The sequence below is a fragment of the Aotus nancymaae genome, unplaced genomic scaffold (assembly GCF_030222135.1).
Source record: "Aotus nancymaae isolate 86718 unplaced genomic scaffold, 86718_ANA_hifiasm-v0.15.2.pri h1tg000020l, whole genome shotgun sequence".
Classification (NCBI taxonomy): Eukaryota; Metazoa; Chordata; class Mammalia; order Primates; family Aotidae; genus Aotus; species Aotus nancymaae.
In genome coordinates, this window is record NW_026988432.1 from 53,295,061 (window position 1) to 53,320,900 (window position 25,840).

Below are 25,840 nucleotides of genomic sequence, written 5' to 3' on the forward strand. Positions count from 1 at the left end.
ATTACAGATGTGAGCCACCACACCTGGCTGATACTCTTTTTACTTTTATTTTTATTTATGTATTTATTTACTGAGACTGAGTGTCACTCTGTCACCGTGACTGGAGTGCAGTGGTGTGATGTGCAATTAAAAGTAATGGTTAATTAAATGTACAATTAAAAGTAATTAAATGTACAATTTAAAAATTAAAAGTAACTGTTGTACTATTAAATAATAGGTCTTATTATTTCAAGCTATTTTTTTGTACCCATGAGCAACCCCCCCTCCCCGCCTCCCCCCAGCCCTCTACTACCCTTCGTAGTCTCTGGTAACCATCCTTCTACTCTCTACTCCACGAGTTCAATTTAGATCCCACAAATAAGAGAAACTGTGATGTTTCTCTTTCTGTGCCTGGCTTATGTATCTTCCTAACGATCTCCAGTTCCATTCACGCTGTTGCAAATGATAGTATCTTGTTCTTTTCTTTTCTTTTTCTGTATTTTTTCTTTTCTTTCTTTTCTTTTTTTTTTTTTAAATAAATTAAAAAAAAAAAATCACCTGGGCGCAGGTGGGCTAAGGCCGAAAAGGGCATTAACACTTTTTTTCTTTTTTCTTCCTTTTTTTTTTTTTTTTTTGGACAGAGTCTTTCTCAGTCACTCAGGCTAGAGTACAGTGGTACAATCATGGTTCAGGTGACCCTTCTACTTCAGCGTCCTAAGTAGGTTGGACCACAGGCACGACACCATGCCTCTCTAATTTTTTTTGTTTTTTGTAGAGACAGGGTTTCACTGTGTTGCCCTGACTGGTATCAAATTCCTGGGTTCAAGTGATCCTCCCACCTCAGCCTCCTAAAGTGCTAGGATTATAGGCATGAGCCACCATGCCTGGCCAGCTCTCATTCTTTTTGTGGCTGAGTAGTACTCCATTGTGTATATGCACCAAATTTTTTCCCTTTCTTCCTTCCTTCCTCTCTCCTTCCTTCCTTCCCTTTTTTTTTTTTTTTTTTTTTAGACAAGGTCTCGCTCTGTCACCCAGGCTGGAGTACAGTGGTACGATCTTGGCTCACTGCAACCTCCACCTCCCTGGTTCAAGTGATTCTCCTGCCTCAGCCTCCTAAGTAGCTGGGACTACTTAGGAGCGCACCAGCATGCTGGCTAATTTATGTATTTTTGGTAGAGACAGGTTTTTACCATGTTGGCCACGCTGGTCTTGAACTTGTGGTCTCAAGTGATCTGCCCATCTCAGCCTTCCAAAGTGCTTGGATTACAGGCACGAGCCACGGCTCCCAGCCTATGCACCACATTTTCTTTATTCATTCAACTGTCGATGGACACTTTTGGTTGTTTCCAAATTTTGGCTATTGTCAGTAGTGCTGCAACAAACACAGGAGTGCAGATAGCTCTTCAATATGCTGATTTCCTATCTTTTGGGTACTTCGGGGTTTATACCTAATAGTGGGATTGCAGCATCATATAGTAGCTCTTTTTTTTAGTTTTTCCTTTTTTTTTTTTTTTTTACATTAAAAAAATAGAGAGATGGGGTCTTACTATTATGTTGCCCAGGCTGGTCTCGAACTCCTGGGCTGAGGCAATCCTCCCGCCTGAACCTTCTAAAGTGCTGGGATTACAGGCATAGCCCTCTTTCTTTAGTTTTTTGAGGAATCTTCAAACTGTTCTCCATAATAGTTGTACTAATTTACATTCATATCAAGAGCATACAAGAGTTCCCTTTTCTGCTGGGCGTGGTGGCTCATGCCTATAATCCCAGCACTTTGACAGGCTGAGAGAGGCAAATCACCTGAGATTGGGAATTCGAGACCAGCCTGACCAACATGGAGAAACCCTGTCTCTACTAAAAATACAAAATTAGCCAGGCGTGGTGGCGCATGCCTGTATTCCCAGCTACTCAGGAATCTGAGGCAGGAGAATTGCTTAAACCCGGGAGATGGAGGTTGCAGTGAGCTGAGATCGTGCCATTGCACTCTAGCCTGGGCAACAAGAACGAAACTCCGTCTCACAAAAAGTAATAAAAAATAATAATAAATAGACTTCTCTGTTCTCCTTATCCTCGTCAGCATTTGCTATTGCCTGTCTTTTGGATATAAGCCATGTTAACTGGGGTGAGATGATACCTCATTGTTATTTTAATTTACATTTCTCTAATGATCTGTGATGCTTAGCATGTTTTCATATGCTTGTTTGCCATTTGTATGTCTTCTTTTGAGAAATGTCTATTCAAATCTTTTGCCTTTTTTTGTTTTGTTTCATTTGTTTGTTTGATACGGAGTCTTTCTCTTTGCCCAGGCTGGAGTGCAATGGTGGGTCTCAGCTCACTGCAACCTCCGCCTCCCGGGTTTGAGCAATTCTCCTGCCTCAGCCTTCTGAGTAGCTGGGATTACAGGCACCCACCACCACGCCTGGTTAATTTTTGTATTTTTAGTAGAGACAGGGTTTCACCATGTTCGCCAGGCTGGTCTTGATCCTCCTGCCTCGGCCTCCCAACGTGCTGAGATTACACACATGAGCTACTGCACCTGGCCCTTTTGCCCATTTTAAAAATCAGATTACTAGATTTTTTCCTATTGAGTTTTTTGAGCTCCTTATATATTCTGGTTATTAATCCCTTGTCAGATGGGTAGTATTTTCTCCCATTCTGTGGGTTGTCTCTTCACTGTGTTGATTGTTTCCTTTGCTGTGCAGAAGCTTTTTAACTTGATGTGATTCTATTTGTCCGTTTTTGCTTTGGTTACTTGTGCTTTGGGGAATTACTCAAGAAATTTTTACCCAGACCAATGTCCTGGAGATTTTCCCCAACGTTTTCATGCAGTAGTTTCACAGTTTGAGGTCTTGGATTTAAATCTTTAAACCATTTTGATCTGATTTTTGTATATGGTGAGAGATAGGGATCTAATTTCATTCTTCTGCATGTGGATGTCCAGTTTTCCCAGCACCATTTATTGAAGAGATTGTCCTTTCCCCAGTGTATGTTCTTTGCACCTTTGTCAAAAACGAGTTCACTTTAGGTGTGTGAATTTGTTTCTGGGTTTTCTATTCTGTTCCATTGGTCTGTGTGTCTGTTTTTATGCCAGTACCATTCCGTTTTGATGATTACTATAGCTCTGTAGTATAATTTGAAGTCAGATAATGTGATTTCTTCAATTTTGCTCTTTTTGCTTAGGCTAGCTTTGGCTATTCTGGGTCTTTTATGGTTCCATCTTAGTCCATGTCTTGATCATCCAGCTATTGTATCAGCTAGAATTACATTCACTGAAAGTAACCACAAGAAATGGCAACTCACAGTAACAACCAAACAGGACTTTATTTTTTCTCCAGGAGTACGAAGTCTGCAGGCAATCCATCCAGGCCTGTTACTGAGGTTGCATGATGCCTCAAGGTTCCACACTCCTTCTTTCACTCCCCTTAGCCATCCATTCCTAGAGTGTGACTTCCACTCATGCTCATCACTTCCTAGTTGCAAGATGGATGCTTGCTTCTTACATGGGACCCACAGACCCCATGCAGGAAGAAGGGGAAGGGTGAAGAGCAAAAGAGCTTTCTTAGAGGCTCTCACTCCATGACCTCTGTTTCATCTTATTGGCCAACATTATGTCTAGTAGCCACCCTAGCTGCAAGAGAGTTTGGGAAAGGAAGTTTTTAGCTGAATGTATAATGCCCTATAGAAAACTGGAGGTTTTATTAGGGAAGAAGGCGGAAATGAATATTGGGTTAACAACTAGCAATGGGCTTTTTTATTTCATTGCATTTCAGGGTTAGTAGTGCCTCTCCTCCACCACCCCCAGACTTTCGTGAGCATCAGAAGTACTATTTCTGGCCTGGCACAGTGGTTCATGCCTGTAATCCCAGCACTTTGGGAGGCCAAGGTGGGTAGATCACTTGCGGTGAGGAGTTCAAGACCAGCTCGTTCAACATATGAAACCCCATCTCTACTAAAAATACAAAAATTAGCCTGGTGTAGTGGCACACACCTGTAATCCCAGCTTCTTGGGAGGCTGAGGCAGGAGAATCACTTGAACTCAGGAGGCAGAAATTGCAATGAGCTGAGATTGTGCCACTGCACTACAGCCTGGGTGACTGAGCAATACTCCATCTCAAAAAAAAGAAAGAGGAAAAAAAGTGCTATTTCTTAAAATTCAGATTCCTGTGTCCTATTCTCACCTCCTGGCTTGGGAATGTATATTTTTAGTAAACTCCTTAAGTGATTATTTATTTGCTGCCAAACTGACACCTGTTCACAGACAAACACATGGGGACCACTAGTTGTAAAATTCAAACCTGAATATGAACTGTTAATAAACTAATAAAAATTTTTAAAATAAAAAAATAAAAGCTTTTCTCATGATTCCTCAAGTTTTGGTGCATGTGGAACCCGGAAACATTGGAATATGAAATGACAATGAGCAAATTAATTAGGATCTTCATTTTCATTAATGATGAAGGCAGTTCATTCTTTTACCTTTCCTGAAGACACTGGAGAGATACCAAGGCAGCTAGAACCTGAGAAGCCGTGATTCTGTAGAAAAGGAAGCCTGGAAAGGAGAGGCTCACTTTTTTTTTGAGACAGAGTCTTGCCCTGTTGCCCAGGCTGTAGTGCAATGGCTTGATCTCGGCTCACTGCAACCTCCGCCTCCCAGGTTCAAGCAATTATCCTGCCTCAGCCTTCTGAGTAGTTGGGATTACAGGCACGTGCCACCACACCTGGCTAATTTTTTGTATCTTTACTAGAGACAGGGTTTCACCATGTTGGCCAGGCTGCTCTCGCACTCATGACCTCAAGTGATCCAACTGCCTTAGCCTCCCACGGTGCTGGGATTACAGGCATGAGCCACTTCACCCAGCCAGAGGCTGCCATTTGCTGCCATTTTGCTCCACAATGAACTTGCTGCTTTGAAGGCAGTGACTAAGAGGTTGAGATGGTGAGCAGAAAGGGAAAGCTAAGAAGCTGAAAAGCTGAGAAAACTTTTTTAAGGCAAATTCAGGACTGGGATGGTAAAATCTGGGGTGCAGAGCCTGCTATGGGCAGTCCTGGGTGCCTGGAGGGGTCTCCTAGCTAGGAACAGGTCAACTGAAGTAGGCAGGGGGAATCTGAAGTGCAGCCTCAATCAGCTGTACCCTTGATGGATTAGAGTCACCTGGCTGCCCTGCCTGCTCCTGGGGTTGCTGAATCAGCACCAAGTTCATTAGTTTGTTTTTCTTCTTGTTCCTTATTTTACTATGAGCCGGTGTTTCCAGAGCCACCGAAAACTCAGTATAACCCCTGGTGTTTAAGATAAGCACTTAACTTTAAGTGGCTTAAACTGTGTGTCTGACAGTTTCTAAAACCTAAAACAACACATAGACTTTTCTGTTTATTTTCATTTTCATTTTCAGTTCCGCTTTCCTGTTTTTCTGAGTTTTGTTTGCTTTAATTTTTGTTTTATAGTCTTGGTCAGACTCTTACGATAGATGTCTGAAGGCATATGTAGCAAAACTTGTATCGTGCTTCCCACTGCTTGCCATGTTTTCAGGTGACTTTTATTTTGTTCTTTAAACTTTCTAAATTCCTTTTTGTTTTAAAATGAAGATGAATACTTTTTACAAAGAGGAGCTATTTCTAAAGTATGTATTTGCTGGCAAATCTTGACTATGTATCACTGTTTTGGAACCTGCTTTTTCATTTCAGAAGCATTTTATGTTTGAATGCATGTTTCTCTCTCTTTTTGTTCTTTCTTTTGAGATGGAATTTCGCTTTTTGGTCCAGGCTGGAGTGCAGTGGTGCAATCTCGGCTCACTGTAAACTCTGCCCTCTGGGTTCAAGTGATTCTCCTGCCTCAGCCTCCCAAGTAACTGGGATTACAGGTGCGCACCACCACGCCCGGCTAATTTTTGTATTTTTAGTAGAGACGGGGTTTCACCATGTTGGCCAGGCTGAGCTTGAACTCCTGACCTCAGGTGATCCACCCACCTCAGCCTCCCAAAGTGCTGGGATTACAGGCATGAGCCACTGTGCCGGGACTGAATGCATGTTTCTTTCCACATTTGCATGTACATACATATATAACAAGTGTCAGGAGGAATGTATATGGCGGTTGTCTTGTACTATGGGTGATTTCTGCTTTTTTCCCCTACTGTTGCCGGAACGTTCAAGAGGGTCTCCAGATGCTGGTGAGATTCTCACCCCAGTCATTTTCCAGGTTCCTGACACCTTTTCCAGAAAGAATTCAGGGACAGGTCAGAATGAAGGGAAAGGCAAAAAGCTTTTATTGCAAAGTGACAGTACGCGGTGAAGAAAGAAGTGCAGGCATGTTGGTGAGAATGAGCGCACACAAAGGAGTCTGGGTTTCTAATTTGTGGCTGTTTCTTTAGTTAGGGGGTGGAATAATCCTTACTTATTCTGGAAGAGGGGGGATTTCAGGGCCCCCCCCCGCCTCCCACCCCCAGGTACCACCCCCTTTCTCCTTGATTTGGGTTTGCCCCGAAGAATCATGGACATGTCACCCTGACTCTGTTGCCCAGGCTGGAGTGCAGTGTCATGATCTTGGCTCACTGCAACCCCTGTCCCCTGGCCTCAAGCGATTCTCCAGAGTACCTGGGATTACAGGCATGAGCCACCATGCTCAGCTAACTTTTTTGTATTTTTGGTAGAGACAGGGTTTCACCATATTGCACAGGCTGGTCTCAAACTCCTGACCTTGTGATCTGTCCTACTCAGCCTCCCACAGTGGTGGGATTACAGGCGTGAGCCACTGCACCCAGCCTTCTCCTCATTTTGGGTTTTCTGTTATCCTGCAGTTTCTTTGCCTAGCTCTTGTTTGAGCTCTTGTTTGGATTCTTCCATCCTCCTGCAAGCACCCAGTGCTTTTTCTACCTCAGTCCCCCTTCAGAGATTTCCATCCCTTATTTTTAAGAGTTGATGAGGAAGGAGGTCAGTCGTCTGTGTCTTCTTCTTGCTGATTTAAGGGTGCTGGCCCTGCCTACCAAAGGATTGGAAATCTCCGGCTGCCTGGCCCTTAGGGTCCCCAGCATCAGCAGGAGAGTCCCATGCTGAGACAGGAATTGGCCGGAATCTTTGCATCGCGATCGTCTTTACATGGAACTGCTGTAACCTAGAAGATACAAACTTTATAAGGAAGTTGAATATGCATGAGCCAAATATTAACAATAATAAGAGCACCATTAACAAGCCTAAAAGTGGTAAAACCAGGTAATAGAAAGTAGAGCAGCCTTAACAGCATTCCTATGGAAGCAGCTGAAAGGTTTTCCTTTCCAAAGGTGTGAAGCCATTTTGCTTGGTCAGTTGTGCCTGAATTCCAAAGTGGGGGAAGATATGGTGAGGCCTGACTGACTCCCAGCCTCCTGTCATGGTCTGAACTAGGTTTTCAGGCAGTTGTGGTTTGGTTGCTGTTGCTTGGATTCCCTTTGGCCAAGAGGGAGAGCCATTCTGTTGGGGGCTTATATGTTTTTTTTTTTTTAGTTTTATTTTCTCTTTTTTTGTCAATGTATCCCAGGAGGGTGATGTCGATGGCCAGGCTTTTACTTCAGCCCATATTGGTGCTGGCGTGGCATGCTACTGGCCCTGAGTCTCTCATGTCCCCTGGTGGGGCCCCTATGGGACTTAGAGTCAAAAAACCTTATTGCCAATTAAACATTCTAGACCAGATGGGAATGGAGGTGGGCAGGCACTCATTAACCTTAAAACCCCTTTCGAGCAATATAAGAGCCAAAAGCCAAAAGGCTAGGTTATAAAATGGACTTATCGATAAATTCTATGCACTGAGCTACTGTCATTTGGGTGTGCAGCAATTTGCTATACAAAACACAAGCATGTTGTTGAGCTGTTGAGGTGTCTGTGTGCCCGTTCTTGATCTGGGGGTGTCTGAATTCATTTTAGCCCTCAGAACTGACCCTTACAATCTCATGTGATAGCCCAGGGACTGGAAGGATTGAATAGTTTCAAATTCTGAGGTAAAACAAGACATAAAAAATTGACAACATTTTAAACAAAAAGGTCACAAGCCCTGTGTAGTTTTGAGAATGACAGGAAAGCAAGTTCACAGGCAGCTAGATATTTAAATTATTTAGTATGAAGGCATAGAGTAAACGATTAATTCAGATACAGGGAAAATTATTAAAGGAATTTTAATGGTTTGAATACAGACCTGTCGCTGTGTCTCATGAAAGCAGTTTACTTTGACTGTCACCTTTGCCCAGGTATAAAGATGAGGCTTTGGTCAGCTTGAGTTTGGCATCAGATACTGGCAGGAGTCAGTGCCCGCTTCAGATGAGATCAGTGCATCCAGGTGGCAAAGACCTGTAACTTAACAGCACAAGGATTAATAGCACCTGATAAGAAATTTGCTTTTTTTTGTTGTTGTTGTTGAGACTCAGAGTGTCACTCTGTTGCCAGGCTGGAGTACAGTGGCACGATCTCGGCTCACTGCAACCTCTGCCTCCTGGGTTCAAGCGATTCTCCTGCCTCAGCCTCCCAAGTAGCTGGGACTACAGGTGCATACCACCACACCCAGCTAATTTTTGTATTTTTAGTAGAGACAGGGTTTCACCATGTTGGCCAGGACGGTCTCCATCTTTTGATCTTGTGATCCACCCGCCTCAGCCTCCCAAAGTGCTGGGATTACAGGCTTGAGCCACCGTGCTCAGCCAAGAACCTTTTCAAGGGGCTAGAGGTGGTGATACCGGAGTTCATGATATCAGAGTTCATGGTCTGATTGAAAGCTGTAAAAAGATTCTATGGCCTTGACCTTATGGTGATTAATTTTTATAGCTTTAATAATCTCCAGCAATAAGACTAAGTCTGAGACATAATTTAAAATTTTGATTTTGAGGATTTTTTTAAAGATGCTAAAAGGCTCAAAACATTGGATCAAAACAATCATTTCTTACTCATCCTAAACTTCCTTCTTTCCTAAACAAACATTTTACTTTAGAACAAGAATTTACTATACAAGATCCTTTTTTATATAATTTTTTTCCTTTATAACCTTCCTTACCAAAAACACATCTTTATATCCATAATTTCTTTACATCTGTTTCCCCTATTTACTGGTTCCTTTCTACTTTGTTTCATAACCATTTTCAAGTACATAATTTGAACTGACTTTGAAAAGAACAAAAATCGGCAGGGTGCGGTGGCTCATGCTTGTAATCCCAGCACTTTGGGAGGCTGAAGTGGGTGGATCACTTGAGCTCAGGAATTTGAGACCAACCTGGCCAACATGGTGAAACCCAGTCTCTACTAAAAATACAAAAATTAGCCAGGCATGGTGGCAGGTGCCTGTAATCCCAGCTACTCAGGAGGCTGAGGCAGGAGAATCGCTTGAACCCAGGAGGTAGAGGTTTCAGTGAGCCGAGATCACACCACTGAATTACAGCTTGGTCGACACAGCTATAGTCTATCTAAAAAAAAAAAAAAAATTCCTCCTATTGTACAAGACGAGAGACCGGGACCATGGATAAGACATGGTACATCACATTAATCACACTTGGCTCCTTTCCCTCCTGCTCATCAGAGGCTGGACTCCTCAGTTTTCGTCTCTCCATTTTCTGCAGGTAAATCTTTAGTTTCTTGGTTAGCCACTTCAGCCTGTTTTCCCTTTGCTTCCCTTTCCCCTTTGTTTGCACTTTTAGGTCTGAAGATTTCTCCTTTCCGGCTGCCTTTTTTGGGCTTCGTTTCTACTTTTGCAGGAGCAGGGTTAGCGGACAACTGTGCCAATCCTCCTCTTGGGCTTTTCCTTCATGGCCTCGTTGCCTGAGCTGACTTTCCTCTTGGGTATGTCGGTGGTGAGGAGGATGCCTGCCGGGTGCCTACGGGCAATGGTGAAACCAGAGCTTTCTGGAAGCTGGGCTCACCAGCTGCTGCTGCTCCTCCCACTGCCCAAGCTGCCGAGACCTGTGGTGCAGAATTTTTTCCCCTCAAGTTTATAGAGCTATCAGTAGTAGCTCACTCATTTATTCTGTAATGAATACCCCACCTTCCCCTCCTCCATCTGCCACTTTCTTATCTACTGAATTTGATCTTAACTCCTCAAAAAGCTAGCCAAGTCTGGGAGAAAGTTGGAAAGCTTAGGATGAAAGTAATGCTGTTTCAAATGCAACCTTGTATTTTTTTTTTTTTTTTTTTTTTTGGAGACGGAGTCTCGCTCTTGTTACCCAGTCTGGAGTGCAATGGCGCGATCTCGGCTCACCGCAACCTCCGCCTCCTGGGTTCAAGCAATTCTCCTGCCTCAGCCTCCTGAGTAGCTGGGATTACAGGCACGCGCCACCATGCCCAGCTAATTTTTTGTATTTTTAGTAGAGACGGGGTTTCACCATGTTGACCAGGATGGTCTCGATCTCTTGACCTCGTGATCCACCCGCCTCGGCCTCCCAAAGTGCTGGGATTACAGGCGTGAGCCACCGCGCCCGGCCCGCAACCTTGTATTATTTTTACGTTAGAAACAAATTGGAAAAGAATAAAAGAGTCTCACTCTGTTGCCCAGGCTGGAGTGCAATGGCGTGATCTCGGCTCACTGCAACCTCTGCCTCCTGGGTTCAAGTAATTCTCCTGCCTCAGCTTCCCAAGCAGCTGTGATTACGGGCATGTATCGCTATGCACGGCTAATTTTTGTATTTTTGGTAGAGACAGGGATTCACCATGTTGGCCAGGCTGGTCTTGAACTCCTGAGCCTCAGGTGATCTGCCTGCCTCAGCCTCCCAAAGTGCTGGGATTACAGGCCTGAGCCACCGTGCCTGGCCAAGGGACTTTTACTTGAACATTTCTAAATTCCTATAATATTTAAATTCAAATAAATGTCTTACTTTTATAAGAAAAACTAATTTTTATGAAAAGGAAACTGGTAATTATCTTGTTGAAATAAAAATTATCTCGATTCCTCAAGGACCTAGAAATAGAAATTACATTTGACCCAGCAATCCCATTACTGGGTATATATCCAAAGGATTATAAATCGTTCTACTATAAGGACACATGCACACGAATGTTCATTGCAGCACAGTTTACAATAGCAAAGACCTGGAACCAACCCAAATGCCCATCAATGATAGACTGGACAGGGAAAATGTGGCACATATACACCATGGAATATTATGCAGCCATCAAAAATGATGAGTTCACGTCCTTTGTAGGGACATGGATGAAACTGGAAACCATCATTCTCAGCAAACTGACACAAGAACACAAAATCAAACACCGCATGTTCTCACTCCTAGGTGGGTGTTGAACAATGAGAACACATGGACACAGGGAGGGGAGCACTACACACTGGGGTCTGTTGGGGGGAAACAGGGGAGGGACAGCGGGGGGTGGGGAATTGGGGAGAGATAGCACGGGGAGAAATGCCGAATATAGGTGAAGGGGAGGAAGGCAGCAAATCACACTGCCATGTGTGTACCTATGCAACAATCTTGCATGTTCTTCACATGTACCCCCAAACCTAAAATGCAATAAAAATATATACATATTTTTAAAAAATTATCTACAGTCATCCTTATTTTGATAACTTAATGTGAGGCAAAATATCCCTACATCCATATTTTATATGTTTCCCATTAATTTTATTATGTATTTATTTATAGACCAAGTCTCTCTCTGTCACCCAGGCTGGAGTGTAGTCGTGTGATCATAGCTCACTGCAAACATGACCTCCTGAGCTCAAAGAATCCTCCTGCCTCAGCTTCCCAAGTAGCTGGCACCAGAGACATGTGCCACTATACCCACCTAATATTTTGTGGAGATGAGGTCTTGCTATGTTTCTCAGAATGGTCTCAAACTCTTAGGCTCAAGTGATCCTCCTGCCTCAGAATCCCAAAGTATTGGGATTATCAGTGTGAGCCACCATGCCCAGCCTGTATTTGATTTTTTATTTACTTAGCAAACCAATATTTTACACTTTCTTTTTCTACTATGAAAAAAAAATCTACTCTCTCATCTGTAAGGGGGGTGAAAACCTATTTGCAATGTGAAGTAGGCCATTTGAGATTGAAATCTAACTATGAGAAGTTGAGGGGGTATAATCTACTTAAATAATATTGCCTAACTTTATACAGAAAGGGCAACTTGGTACCAGGACATAATTTAATATAAGGAACAGGAAGACACCACACAAAGAACCAATTTTAAAATGATCTCTTCATTTTTAATTTCTTAAAAAGCACATTCATAGCACACTCCAAGAATGCCACACAGCAGTGGTTTGCTTATCTTTGTCAGAATATGTCAGAAAACAAAACAAAAAAAATTTCTAAATGCTAATGGTTTTAAAAATTAGTTCTCTGAAATTTCTGTAAAGCCAATATCACCAGTCATCTAAATCTTTATTTTGGAATCGTAAACCTTTCAAAAACGTAATGAGCATCTACCCAAAATCACACTTCACTGAAATGCAATTAAAAGCTATCCAACAAAAACAAAAATAAATATTTTTCTAGAAAGAACATATTTGGCATTTTAACATAATGTTAAAAACAACTTTCAAATGTAAAGGATGTCTAGATTTTTACTTTCTATTACCAGACAGAAGGTTTGGATCTTTAGTGGTTCCAATCTGATTTCAGTTAATAGGAGGAATGATTACACTGAAGTTAATGAACTTCAGTCTTAACAAAGCCAATATACTTTCCTAGTACAGTGATTGCTTTTTTGAAAGTAGTGTCCAGCTCATACTAAAAACTATTAAAAGTAAGGCCAGATAGCTCAAATTAGTTGGTTAATTTGGTATCCAAATTGGTTTTTTTTTTTTGGAGACAGAGTCTCACTCTGTCACCCAGGCTGCAGTGCAGTGGCATGATCTCAGCTCAATGCAACCTCCGCTTCCCAGGTTCAAGCAATTCTCCTGTCTCAGCCTCCTGAGAAGCTGGAATTACAGGCAAGCGCCACCACACCCAGCTAATTTTTGTATTTTTAGTAGAGATGGGGTTTCACCATGTTGCCCAGGCTGGTCTTGAACTACTGACCCCAAGTGGTCTGTCACCTTAACCTCCCAAAGTGCTGGGATTACAGGTGTGGTCCACTGCGCCTGGCCCCTAAATTGTTTTATACATAGTTTTCCTCCTCTGATTATTTAGTATTTCTAATTATTTTGCTATATTTCTCTGAAAATCAATCAAGTACACAGTTTTAGTGAAATGTAAACTAAATTTTGCTTCATTAACTAAAATACGTCAAACATGGTTAAATCTTATATTCTGTCCTTCCAGATAATTTACATTTTTATGATAAATGTAGATCAGCCACACCATGAGTTATATCCTAACCATTTTACCTAAATGTAGAAAAACTGAAAGCTAACTGGATAGTTAAAAAGCTGTTATATATTTATCTCTTTCAGAAACCTATGATGCCTTTTCTTAGATATAAGTATGGAAAAAGAATTCTGTTCATGATATATCAACAAAAATTACATTGCTTATGTTTACTTCTGTCAGCCATTCTGAAACCAAATTTCCATTTGTTCTACCCAATAGAGAACATATATTTTCCTTTAGAATAATGGTCACAGTCTGGAAACATAATTGAGAAAGGCTAATTCTGGGCCAATAAAATCTTCAAGGAAAGACTCAACACCAAACAGGGAGGTGAATAAAGCAAATATGTTGTAATGAAACCCTCCCTTGTAAACACACCTGTCCTTTCCTCCCATATTTGGAAATGTTACCTAAGTTTAAAAAATTAATCAAGACATTTTACACCACAAGTCACATAAAATAAGGTCTATTTCAGCCAGATAACCTATAGCTGTTAAAGAATTATATTTTCCTGTTCATAAGATGAGAGGTAGTGACATTTTATTCTCTCAATGCTGAGCTAAAAATTCCACACATCTGGCACATGGGTTACAAGGGGGAAGAAAGCACATAAGCACCATTGTCCACTCCTCATGTTTTGGTATTTCAGGTCACCCATAACTTCATTTGCAATTGGCAGCTGACAATCACTGGTGTGTGTGTTAACACTGAAGCAGTGGGTATCAGTGCTATTCATCATACGGTACTGGTGGGTCTCCATCATCTTTCAAAAATGAAGCAGCTTTCCTTCCATTCTTCTGAACGTGATCTTCATTCATTTTCTCCAAAGCTTCTATCTACAAAATTAATACATTGAATTCATTTGTCAAAATCCTACTTTTCACAGAAGCCATATTTTAGATTGTGCTAGTAATTTTTTTATTTTTGGAGTCTATATTGCTCAGGCTGGTCTAAAACTCCTGGGCTCAAGAGATCCTCCCACCTTGGCCTCCCAAAGTGTTGGGATAACAGGGGTAACAGGGATAACAAGAGTGAGCCACCATGCCTGGCTAGGCCAGTAACTTTTACTCTCTTACAAACTAGGTTATTCCTAATGATTGTTTGAGTTGAAATTACTATATACATGTGTGTGTATGTGTGCACGTGTACACATATAGTCATATATATGTATCTTTTTTACTTGATTATATTACAAGGGTCAAAATTACTATCTTTATCCAACTAGCAATTGGAATCAGCTGTGTTTAAAATGTATTCTATAAAACATTCAGGAAACAGGAAAAAGAATATTCTACCATTCATCAAACAACAGTATCACTTACTTACTGATCAACTGTATTGTGCTGGAGGCTGAATTTACCGTCTTTCTGTTACTTCTTTCTAGCCTTAGTTGCCAGCACAGCTTAACCAAACTCAAGTCATCCTGGGGAGTTCTGGAACAGACTCAGCAATCCCTCTCTGCTTTGGTATAATGTTGGGAATGATTAACTGCTATTTCACCTTTTAGATTTTGTTTAATTTTAAGAGACTTTCTCTGGAAAAAGCTTTTTCATGGTTCTCTAGATCTGATATTATAATAACTGAGTAGGTAGTTCCAAGGATGGCCACGTCTAACTTTCTATGTTCAGTAAAGGGCAGGGACCACGTTACTGCTTTTTTTTTTTTGAGACGGAGTTTCGCTCTTGTTACCCAGGCTGGAGTGCAATGGCACAATCTCAGCTCATCACAACCTCTGCCTCCTGGGTTCAAGCAATTCTCCTGCCTCAGCCTCCCGAGTAGCTGGGACTACAGGCGAACGCCACCAGGCCCAGCTAATTTTTGCATTTTTAGTAGAGATGAGGTTTCACCATGTTGACCAGGATGGTCTCGATCTCTTGACCTCGTGATCCACCCGCCTCGGCCTCCCAAAGTGCTGGGATTATAGGCGTGAGCCACCGCGCCTGGCCTATGTTACTGCTTTTTGTATGACCTTCCTCATTCATTAAATAAGGGAAATAGGAGCCTACTGGAAACATGCAGTTTGCCTATCTTAACCAAATGGTGCCCTCTTTGAATAAATGTTTTGCTGTGTGTATTCTGAATTTTAAGTATAGAAAAAAACAATAAACAGGCCAGGCGCAGTGGCTCACACTTGTAATCCCAGCACTTTGGGAGGCTGAGGTGGGCAGATCTCTTGAGGCCAGTAGTTCAAGACCAGCCTGGCCAACATGGCAAAACCCTGCTCTAACAAAAAGACAAAAATTAGCCAAGCATGGTGGCACACACATGTAATCCCAGCTACTCGGGAGGCTGAGGCAGGAAAATCACTTGAACCTGAGAGATGGAGGTTGCAGTGAGCCGAGATCACGCCACTGCATTCCAGCCTGGGTGACAAAACAAGGCTCAAAAAAAAAAAAAGAATAAAAAGAAAGAAAGAAAAAAACAAAAACATCTCAAGAAAAGAAAAATCTCAAATTAATTTTGTTTTGGGGGAAAGGGCGGATAAAACTAGCTCTGAGTTTCAGTTATCTCCTCTATGCAGTTCTGCATGACCAGCAAGGTGAAAAACAGCTGTTTCTCACATACCTCAGCTAAAAAATCAGCTTCATTATCTGCTGAGATGTTTAAGCCTGAAACAGCATTGAAGAGTTCTCGTTCACTAAGGGCTTCCTTGACTCCTCCTTTCTGGAAAAACTAGTAAGGAAATACAAGAACGTCAGTAAGAAGTACTAGCAAGGTTCTCTTATAAACTAAAAACAGGAAGAAGCATATTTACAAAAAGACACCACTACATTCCTTCCATCATTTTTCAACCATCGATTTTCCTAATTCCAAGCTGGACTATTCTCAGGTTCTAGTTGCTTTTCATCCTCTCACATATCCACTCTGCCTTCTGAAGTTAGTTCATCCCACTGCACCTCCTATAGCTATAAAAATAAGTGGTATATATAAAACCACTTGGCATTGCTTTGAATATGTAAAGAGAATGCTTTCACTAAACTCCATGAATTAAAAATTTCAAGCAGGCTCAGAGGTTATTTCCAATATGAAGTTATTCTATGCTTTAGAAAGATCATTCCCATCCAAATCTACTGCCAACAATTCATTTCCCTTAGAAATGCCAAACAAGTATGACCTAACCCTGTGCTTACTGAATTTTATCTTCCCCAATATATATATACACACACACATTAATATATAGATATATATATATAATAAAATAACCTTTTAGTTATTTTCTACCTAATCTTTTTACCCTGCTTCATAGTGACAGTCATCAGACACTGTCCCACAATGGAGTCTGTCCCTCTTTTAATGGTAATAATGGCAGCAAGCATGCAGGCACACTATATACCAGCTTCTGTTTAACCACTATGCACACATTAAATGTCTACTTGACTGCTTAAATACAAGGAGCCAAAACACTCACTTATTCCCTTGAACTTTTTTTTTTTTTTCTGAGATGGAGTCTTGCTGTTGCCCAGGCTGGCTGGAGTGCAGTGGCACGTTCTTGGCTCAATGCAACCTCCGCCTCCCAAGTTCAAGCGAGTCTCCTGCCTCAGCCTCCCGAGTAACTGGGATGACAGGCGCCGGCCACCATGCCGGGCTAATTTTGTATTTTTGGTAGAGATGAGGCTTCACCACGTTGGCCAGGCTGTTTTTGAACTCCTGACATCAAGTTATCCACTGACCTCAGCTTCCCAAAGTGCTGAAATTACAGGCGTGAGCCACTGTGCCTCGAACATTTTACCTAACTGTGAGACATGGAATCAAATTCTTGCAAAATGAAATTTGACAAATTGATCTTTATATCCTTGTCCTTGTCCTGAAAGTAGCCAGTATCTCTTCCTTCAATTTCTAAGAATATGGTCCTCTTACTTATCTTAGGAATGAGAAAAATATCTGCAGCTGTTACATCCAACAAAAAAAGGCATATTGGTTTACACATTTACCTGCGAGACATTCCTGCAGTCCCGGAACAAGAACTCCAGGCCATGAGGATGGGTAGGTTCTACTGACTGACTGACATCAATCAACCAGACCTATTTCAATACAGAACACAGACTCATGTATTTACATTTAAAAATTTACTTAAAGTAATTAAATCTGAACATCAACCAAATGTTATCCTCACCTTTCCAGCATGCCACAGCATGTTGTACTCACTGAGGTCAGCATGGACAAGTGTACATTCATTATATAACTGCTGCATCAACTGTGAAGAGGAAAGGCTTACATTAGGAAATGAATAAACTAAGTGGCATTATATAGTTATATTATTGATGATGACACACTCCCACTCTTATAGTAGAAATCAACATTAATGCATTTGTTTGCCAGCCTTAATAGTATTTAATAGGAAAGGTTCATCACTATTTCATCTCCAATGACCCCACCTCCCAGAGGCCGGAAAAACACTTGATTTTCCTTTCAATGTTTTCCTTTGGAGGCAAAGTGGATCACCCTTCTAGTTATGTCTTTGAAAATTAATTTGGATTAACATTTCCATATTTACACCAACTGCTGCATTACATGACGGCTTCATGCAGAGACTGCATAAAGTAGCACATTAAGTTTCTCCGAAAACACAGAGGGATAATGGCAGTATTAGGAGTATTTTCTCAACCTAGAAGGTCCTCAGATTGAATTCAGTTGCTATTTCAAAGAATGTAGTTTCCTCAAGATTCCCGACACATGCCTTCCAACTTAACATCTGCACTCCCCCTACTATTTTCAGTTTTCATCATCACATTCTTATGATGAGACCAAACCTGTTTCCTTTCCTTCACTGTTAAAGCTATTAACATTCAATGGCCGAGTGCAGTGGCTCACACCAGTAATCCTAGCACTCTGGGAGGCTTGAGCCCAGGAGTTCGAGACCAGTCTGGGCAACATTGTGAGACCCTGCCTCTTATTTGAAAACAGAAACAAATACAAAAAACCATAACATTCAAGAAAGCACACAAACTAATGAGGCACTTTATCTGCTAAATGTAGTAACAGCAAATTTTATTTAATGAAGTTTTGTGAAAAATAGCTTCATGTACTATGTCAGTAATCCTAGCAATAAAGACTTCCCTGGTTAAGTCTGTGAGTTTTCTAAAATTATTTAAGACACACACATAATGATATAAAAACAACTCTTCAGTGTTAACATTCCTTCACAAACTTCTTGTTTTTGTTACAGCACCTTGAAATAGCACTATTTTAGGAACTTGGTTTTTTTTGTTTTTGTTTTTGTTTTAAAGAGATAGGGTCTTGCTCTGTATCTCGCCCAAGCTGGAGTGCAGTGGCACAATCATAGCTCACCGCTGCCTTAAATTCCTGGGTGCAAGTGATCCTCCCAACTTAGATTCCTGAGTAGCTGGGACTACAGGTGTGTGCCACCATGTGCAGCTAATTTTTAATTTTTTAAAACAGTCTCGCTTTGTCGCCCAAGCTGGAGTGCAGTGGCACGATCTCGGCTCACTGCTGCAACCTCCACCTCCCTGGTTCAAGCAATCCCCCTGCCTCAGCCTCATGAGTAGCTGGGATTACAAGTGCATGCCATCATGACCAGCTATTATTTCTGTATTTTTAGTAGAGACGGGGTTTCACCATGTTGCCCAGACTGGTCTCAAACTCCTGGGCTCGAGTGATCCTCCCACCTCAGACTCCCAAAGTTCTAGATTACAGGCGTGTGCCACCATGCCTGGCTTCTTTAAGGAAAATTTTTTTAAAGTTTAGAGGAAATATTTTTTAAAGGCAGTGCGTAAATGCTTTTAGAAGGACAACTTACATGAAGAGTTTGATAGTAGGCTTCTTTCATTTCTTCACTACTGAGCTTTACTTCTTTTAATTTAGGAGCTGGAACTTGATCATGGCCAATAAAAGACATAACTAAAATGTGTTTCTTGAGTAGTATAACTGTTGGACAAGGAATTCCAGCTCTCTGCATTCTATACAGAAAGAAATGATTAAGAATATACAGATCAGAAGGAGAAAATATGCCATTTATTCAAAAAATATCTAATTAGGGCCTGCAATGAGCTGGCACTATGTTCTTCCCTTGTGGTGTGGGAATACAAAGACAATAAAACACAGCCTCTGCCTGTAGGAAGCTCATGGACTGATGGAAATGACAGACAAGTAAAGAGACAAGTACAATGCAGCGTGACATATGCACTGGCAGAGGTATGGGTAGGAGCTACAGGAGCATAGCACCAGGGATGGCTTATTAGAAGAAGAGGTGGGGAACAGGAATTAGCCAGATGAAGACGGTGCAAGGAAATGCAGGGAGGTGTTCAAGAGCACAGTCCACTTGGGGAATGTATATCAATCAACATAGCTGGGTCTGTGAGTAGGAGGCAGGGCAACGTGGGCTGAGACTACAGAGACAGGCAAGCTCCACTATAGAATACTGTTAAAGAATTTTAAGAAAGGCAGGACTCTCAGCAGTATAGAAAAGAGATTGGAGGACAGCAAGACCTTCTAGACAATGATTCTACCTGGAATTTATTTATTTTTACTTTTATTTTTTGAGACAAGGTCTCACTATGTTTCTTGGGCTGGTTTTGAACTCCTAGGTTCAAGCAATCCTCCCATCTCACCCTCCCAAGTAGCTGGGAGTACATGTGCATACCATGTCTGGCTTTTTTAGTAAGGAACTCTCAGTAGAGGAATTTTGTAACTAATATATATAAGTAATTACTTTTGAAAGCAAATATCTTTAGAAAAGAACAAACTAAAATTAAGCTTTCAAAAGATTAAGATAATGGAAAGGTTTTTAATGCGAAGGATTATTACTGAATTTCTTGGTTAAGAAATTATCTGACAGAAAATAAATTACTTAGAAAATTCAGACACAAGTATAAAAAATAAAACAAAATGTAATTTGATTGGAAAGAACTTACTCCCACAAAATTAAACTAAATGTAATAAACATTTTCTAAAACAAAAAAGAAGCCTTTTTTTAATATGAAGCCTAATTGGATGCTGGAAGTTTTACTTCTTAATAAAAGCAATTTAAAAACGGCATTTAGATACGTGATAAAATGTCTAAGGCAGAAAAGGCCCCAATTTCCCTCAAGCTTTACTGAGGAAAGAAAAAAGAAAATGGCTTTTTCATCCTAAAAGTAGGAATTGAGGTTACACACCTGGCCCTTCATTATTTCCATAAATGAATTTAAATGCAAGCATGGATTTTTTTATCCTAATGCAGAAAGGTATTCACCCAAGATTATGTCTAGCACAATATTTTCTTTACCTCGTGAGATTGTGCATTTCTTTTTCTGCCCACATGCGGATGATCTTACGTGGATTTAGTTTACTGAAGCGATCTTTAAACCTGAAATCATCTTTAATATATTTGTCACGATTCTTAAACTCATTAAGGGTTGTTTTAAATACCTTGATGGCACATTCTGTAGGTATAACTTTACTATCTTCCTTTTCATACTCCATGCTAAGTGGAAGAAAAAAAATAAGTCAGTGTAAGTTGCCAGCTCACAAGAACAACAATTTCAAAATAAAGATTCTGTAACACTAAATTAGATCTACCTTCTCTCAGTGTCAAGTCTGGCTTTTTAAAGTTAAGTTTTGGATCTTAATAAAGCCTTAGGTTTTGGTTTGATTTTTTAAATAAAACATACTTACAAATAAATTGTCAATCAATTTTCAACCATCCGTAACATAATGTTCTTTACTTAATGACTATGGAATCGAGCTTGAGATACAATGAAGATATACGCACTTGAAAATAGGCTACGGTCTCTCTGATATGTTCAGGAGCAAAATTCAATAAAAGCATAAATAAAACAGCTTTTTAAAAAATAACTCTTTCACTCCTAGCAGACATAAATGTGAGTAAAAGGGTTCCTGCCCCACAAGTCTACAAAAAGTGGCAGCAGAGAATGAAAGAAGGACATGAATAGGAAAGTTCCCTTTTCACTGGAAAGGTCAGGCAAGACTTCATGGCACAAGTGCCATCTGAAACAGAAACAGGACAATGGGTAGAATTTGAACAGCATGAACAAAAGCAGAGGCAGGAAACCACAAGACATGTCTGATGAACAACAAACACTATAGTTAAGGCTTGGCTGGAGAGAGAATGAAAAAAGTTGGAGCTAAAGGATGGGACAGAGGTATATCTGTGAAGAGCCTAGACAAACTGCTGGAGGTGGTGGGGAATTGTGAGGGCTTCTGAGTGTGGCTCTCTCAAATGCATACTTCATGAAGGTCAAAAGAATTATATTGTCAGCATGGAAAGGCTCAGGGAGAGGCCACAGGTGTGGGGTTGACTCAGGATGCTACAGCAATAGTCCCCCAGTAGTAAGCTTCAGTCTTGATGGTTGGCAGTGGGAATGAAAAGCTGGATGGAATGAGAAACAATATTAATATTTACCTTTAGATATCTGATAGGATTTTAATCTGGGAAAGAAAGGAACTGTATTTCCAAAAGACAGAATCTAAATGAAACTACCCACCTCCTTCTGTACCATATTCTCCCGGCTGACTCCTCCTCTCCCATTTAGTCTCAAAAGGTTAAAGTCCTTCACCTGGTTCTAGGAAACCTCCCTTCTCTTCCTGGGCAACTTCATTTAGCCCCATGGCTCTAAATATCATCTCGATATAGATAACTCCCACATTTCTATCCCAGTCCTGACTTTCCCTAGAACTTCAGGCCCATTTATCCAACTCCTACATGCCATCACCTAGAAGCCTACCAGGCATCTCAAATTTAACATGCCCAAAACAAACTCATGCTGAGTTCTCACTCCACCCTTCCCCAGGCTCTCACCTCATTAAATGGCACCACCGTCAGCTGCTCTAGCCCCAGTCTATCCTCTTACACCCACATCCAATCCAACAGCATATGCTGTTCCCCTACCTTCAAAACACACACCAGTGCTCTCCTACTCTTCACTTCCACTGCCTCTCCTTAGTCCAAACCTTCACCATTTCTCATTTATACTATAACGTTTTAACTGATCTTACTGCCTCTTCTCTTCTCCTCCTATAATTCATTTTCCACACAGCAATCTTTTGAAAATAAGAATCAACTCATAGCTTTGATTCCCAGAGCAGTTAAAGAGCAGACTCCTTACCCTGGCCTAATAAATCCTACCTGGTCCAGCCTGTGCTTACTCCTCCAGCCCCCTCTCCTGTTCACATCGTAGCTCCAGGTAGACTGGGTTTCTTATGCTCCCTCAAAGATACTTTGTACCCGTCCTAAGGCATTAGCGCTAGCTGTTCTCTAGTTCAAAATGCCCATCCACCTGATCTTTGATGTATCCTAGATGTGTCATTTGCATGTCACTTCATTGGAGAAGTCTTCCCTGTCCTACTAACAAAGCTAGTCAGCCTGTTACTATGACATCATCCTATTTTAACTATCTGCATAGCATATATCTGATATTTTTTGTTTATTATTGTCATGGAGGAGGGTAGAGGACAGGGGGAAGCACATTCCATTAGGGTAGAGACCTTCCTTGTACCATTCATTGTTGTATCCCTAGTACCTAGAAGAGTACCTGGTACATGACAGCTGCTCAACTATTTGGTTAACAGATGACACAGTTTTCAGGAAGACAGATTAGAGACTCTATTCAGAGAAGAAATCTCTAATAACTTAAAAGACATTATGACAGAATAGGCTAGATTTTGAGATACGCTCCTTGTCATTGGACTAGTTTAACCACATAGGTGAGGCCTTAGCAAAAATACCATACAAGAGATTCCTTACTTGGACTCTAGGATCAAATCTAATTTATAAGATTTACCTTGTCATTCTCCTACTACAAAAATATCCTGTTTCTTAGCAAATAACACATCCCTCTGCCTAGCTTTTAAGGTCCTCTTCACCAATTTCCAGTTCCCTTACACAGCTTTACTTCCTACTACCCTCTAAACATATACCTTCTTCATCTTCTCAGTGCCTAAACGTCAACCCTCCCACCCTTAGCCTTTTTCTTAAAGGATGAAACAGTACAGATGACGCTGAAGTTCTCTCTGATTACCGTTCCCCATCTCAACTCACCAAAGGCAGTAACTATCATAAATGCTTTATTTCTAGCATTTCTAGTCTCTTTCAAAAAATAATATATAAGTATCGACAAGCATCTATAAAGTAAACATCTATGTAATTTTCTGTATGACTTAAAAAATTTAAATAGATGATATACTGTATGTATATTCTGCAACTAGCTTTTTATACTCAACACTGGATTTTTTTTAACCTATTTTTAAAATCCAGACTGAGATCCAATTTCACGGGTATCTTCCCTGAATGTACCTGGCAATTATTGTGTTAATTTTCTGTTCCTATCCCATATGAGGTCTCATTTGTATAACTGTGCACTCTATTATATAATTATCTTTCATTGACCATAATGGTTCTTACTATAATGTTCTCCTTTTCACTAAAGCTTAAGCTCTTTGAGAGTAAGAAACATGTCTTATATTTTATTCCCTGATTAGCACAAATTACTGTTTGAACAATTGTTGATTGCCTGACCAACCTGAGAGTGATAGAAACCAGTGCTTTGGGCTGGGGACAGTGGATCACGCCTGTAATCCCATCACTGTGGGAGGCTGAGGTGGGCGGATCATGAGGTCAGGAGTTCGAGACCAGCCTGGCCAACAGGGTGAAATGAAACCCTGCCTCTACTAAAAATACAAAAATTAGCCAGGTAGTGGGAGCCTGTAATCCCAGCTACTCAGGAGGCTAAGGCAGGAGAATCCTTTGAACCTGGGAAATCAGGTTGCAGTAGACCGAGATCATGCCACTGCACTCCAGTTTGGGTGACAAAGCAAGACTCAATCTCAAAAAAAAAAAAAAGAAAAGAAGAGGAAAAGAAGCTTATACTGTTGGCAGCAGTATAAATTGGTGAACCTTCTTATAAGGCAATTAGGCAATATCTACCAACATTCAGAATGTACACAACCTGCATTTCTGACTAGTTAATAGGGAAAATTACATTTCCTCTATTTAAAGATAAACACAAATTAAAAATTTTGGCCTTTAGGATGACATACAAGAAAAAGTTTTCTGAATTTTAAAGCAATTTTTAAGTAAAAAAAAAAATCAAGAAATACGCTTGCTACAATAACCAGCTCAGGGGCCCAAACAGTGAGCAAAATCAGATACTCTCCATTCATTGAGGCCTTCCACTATTTAACAAAAAGAGGAAAAATGCATACTAGTCTTCGCCCCAGCAATTTCATTGTTAGAACCGTAGCTAAAGGATATGTTTGCAAAAGCATACCAAGATATATGTACAATGATATTCCCATAAAGGAATTTACACAATGGAATGTACTATTTTAAAAATGGGTGTGGAATAAGCTAGAATATAGATTACATAAGACCCTGAATGCAAAATATAATCTCTTTTGTATAAACAAAATAAAAAATATATGGTAAAAAAAAATTTCTGGAAGACTAAAACCTGTGTATAGCAGTTAATTCAGTAGAGAAGACCTATGGGGTGAGGATAGGCAATATGAAAGCTACTTTTCATTTAATTCGTTTCTGTAGTGTTAATTTACCACCATGAGTAATCTCTCATTTTAAAATAACCTGTACCATTTAAAAATATTTGTCTGGTCTTTGAACCTTCATTTGAGATTTGCAAAGGGAAAAAGAAAGCTTAACATAAGGAAGAAATAAATGATCATTAAGGTTATTACCAGGTATTATCAAATATGATCTCTTTTATCCCCCCAAAAAATCCTAGAAGGTGAAATTCAGTTTTTAAATGAGTTTTAGTGACTTGTTCCAGATAGCTTAAAAAATGTAAGCTCAAATGTTAAGTTTTGCCCTTACATTCATTTTTATCCTATTCATTTTGTGACTTGACACTACAATTTGATATATAACTATACGTATAAGTCTTATCTAAAAAGAAAGACTAGTTAAGTAGTTAAGAAAACTAAAGAAAAGGAGTTGACTAATAAACACTTAAATCCTCTTAAGTACACAATAAATAACTTCTAAATTAAAAAAAAACTGGAACAACTTCTGTAATCTATCTTAACATTTTTGTAAATGGTGTTAAGATAAAGGAATAGCTGAGATGGTGCATTGCAGGTTGAGTTCAATGGTAAGTAACCAGATGATCTAATGTTCCTGGCTTAAGGACATTCTCTAAACAGGCTCCACTTAAAAAATATTTCCCTTCCCATGTCATTCTTTATCTAAGCCCTTGTGACAAAAGTAAGGTGTTTAAAATGTAAAATGGCATAAAATCATCAAATAAGAAATTTATTATAATGCTTGCATTATAAAATGAGTTTTGGGTCAAACCCAGGTCCAGGTTCAAATTTTGCTTTGCCCCATGCACTTTCCTGTATAATACAGTATAATTACAACAGTGTAGAAAATAATATATGCGGCTGGGCATGGTGGCTCACGCCTGTAATCCCAGCACTTGGGGAGGCAGAGGCGGGTGGATCACCTGAGTCAGGAGTTTGAGACTAGCCTGACCAATATGATGAAACCCCATCTCAACTAAAAAAATACAAAAATTAGCCAGCCATGGCGGCATACACCTGTAATCCCAGCTACTCGGGAGGCTGAGAAAGAAGAATCACTTGAACCTCGGAAGTAGAGGTTGCAGTGAGCCGAGATCCCGTCATTCCACTCC

General features: G+C 40.5%; 1 protein-coding gene across 1 annotated transcript in view; it reads right to left on the reverse strand.

Moving 5' to 3' along the window:
* Nucleotides 1–12,102: 12,102 nt before the first annotated feature.
* Nucleotides 12,103–25,840, reverse strand: part of RIOK3 (RIO kinase 3) — a 28,052-nt gene continuing 14,314 nt past the window's right edge. Inside the window, exons 8-13 of the mRNA XM_064379340.1 lie at nt 20,461–20,658; nt 18,994–19,153; nt 17,350–17,430; nt 17,168–17,257; nt 15,801–15,908; nt 12,103–14,071 (exon numbers count right to left, since the gene is read on the reverse strand). Of these exons, the coding sequence (XP_064235410.1) occupies nt 13,964–14,071; nt 15,801–15,908; nt 17,168–17,257; nt 17,350–17,430; nt 18,994–19,153; nt 20,461–20,658 (745 nt within the window). The 3' untranslated portion in view covers nt 12,103–13,963. The remainder of the gene's footprint in view (nt 14,072–15,800; nt 15,909–17,167; nt 17,258–17,349; nt 17,431–18,993; nt 19,154–20,460; nt 20,659–25,840) is intronic.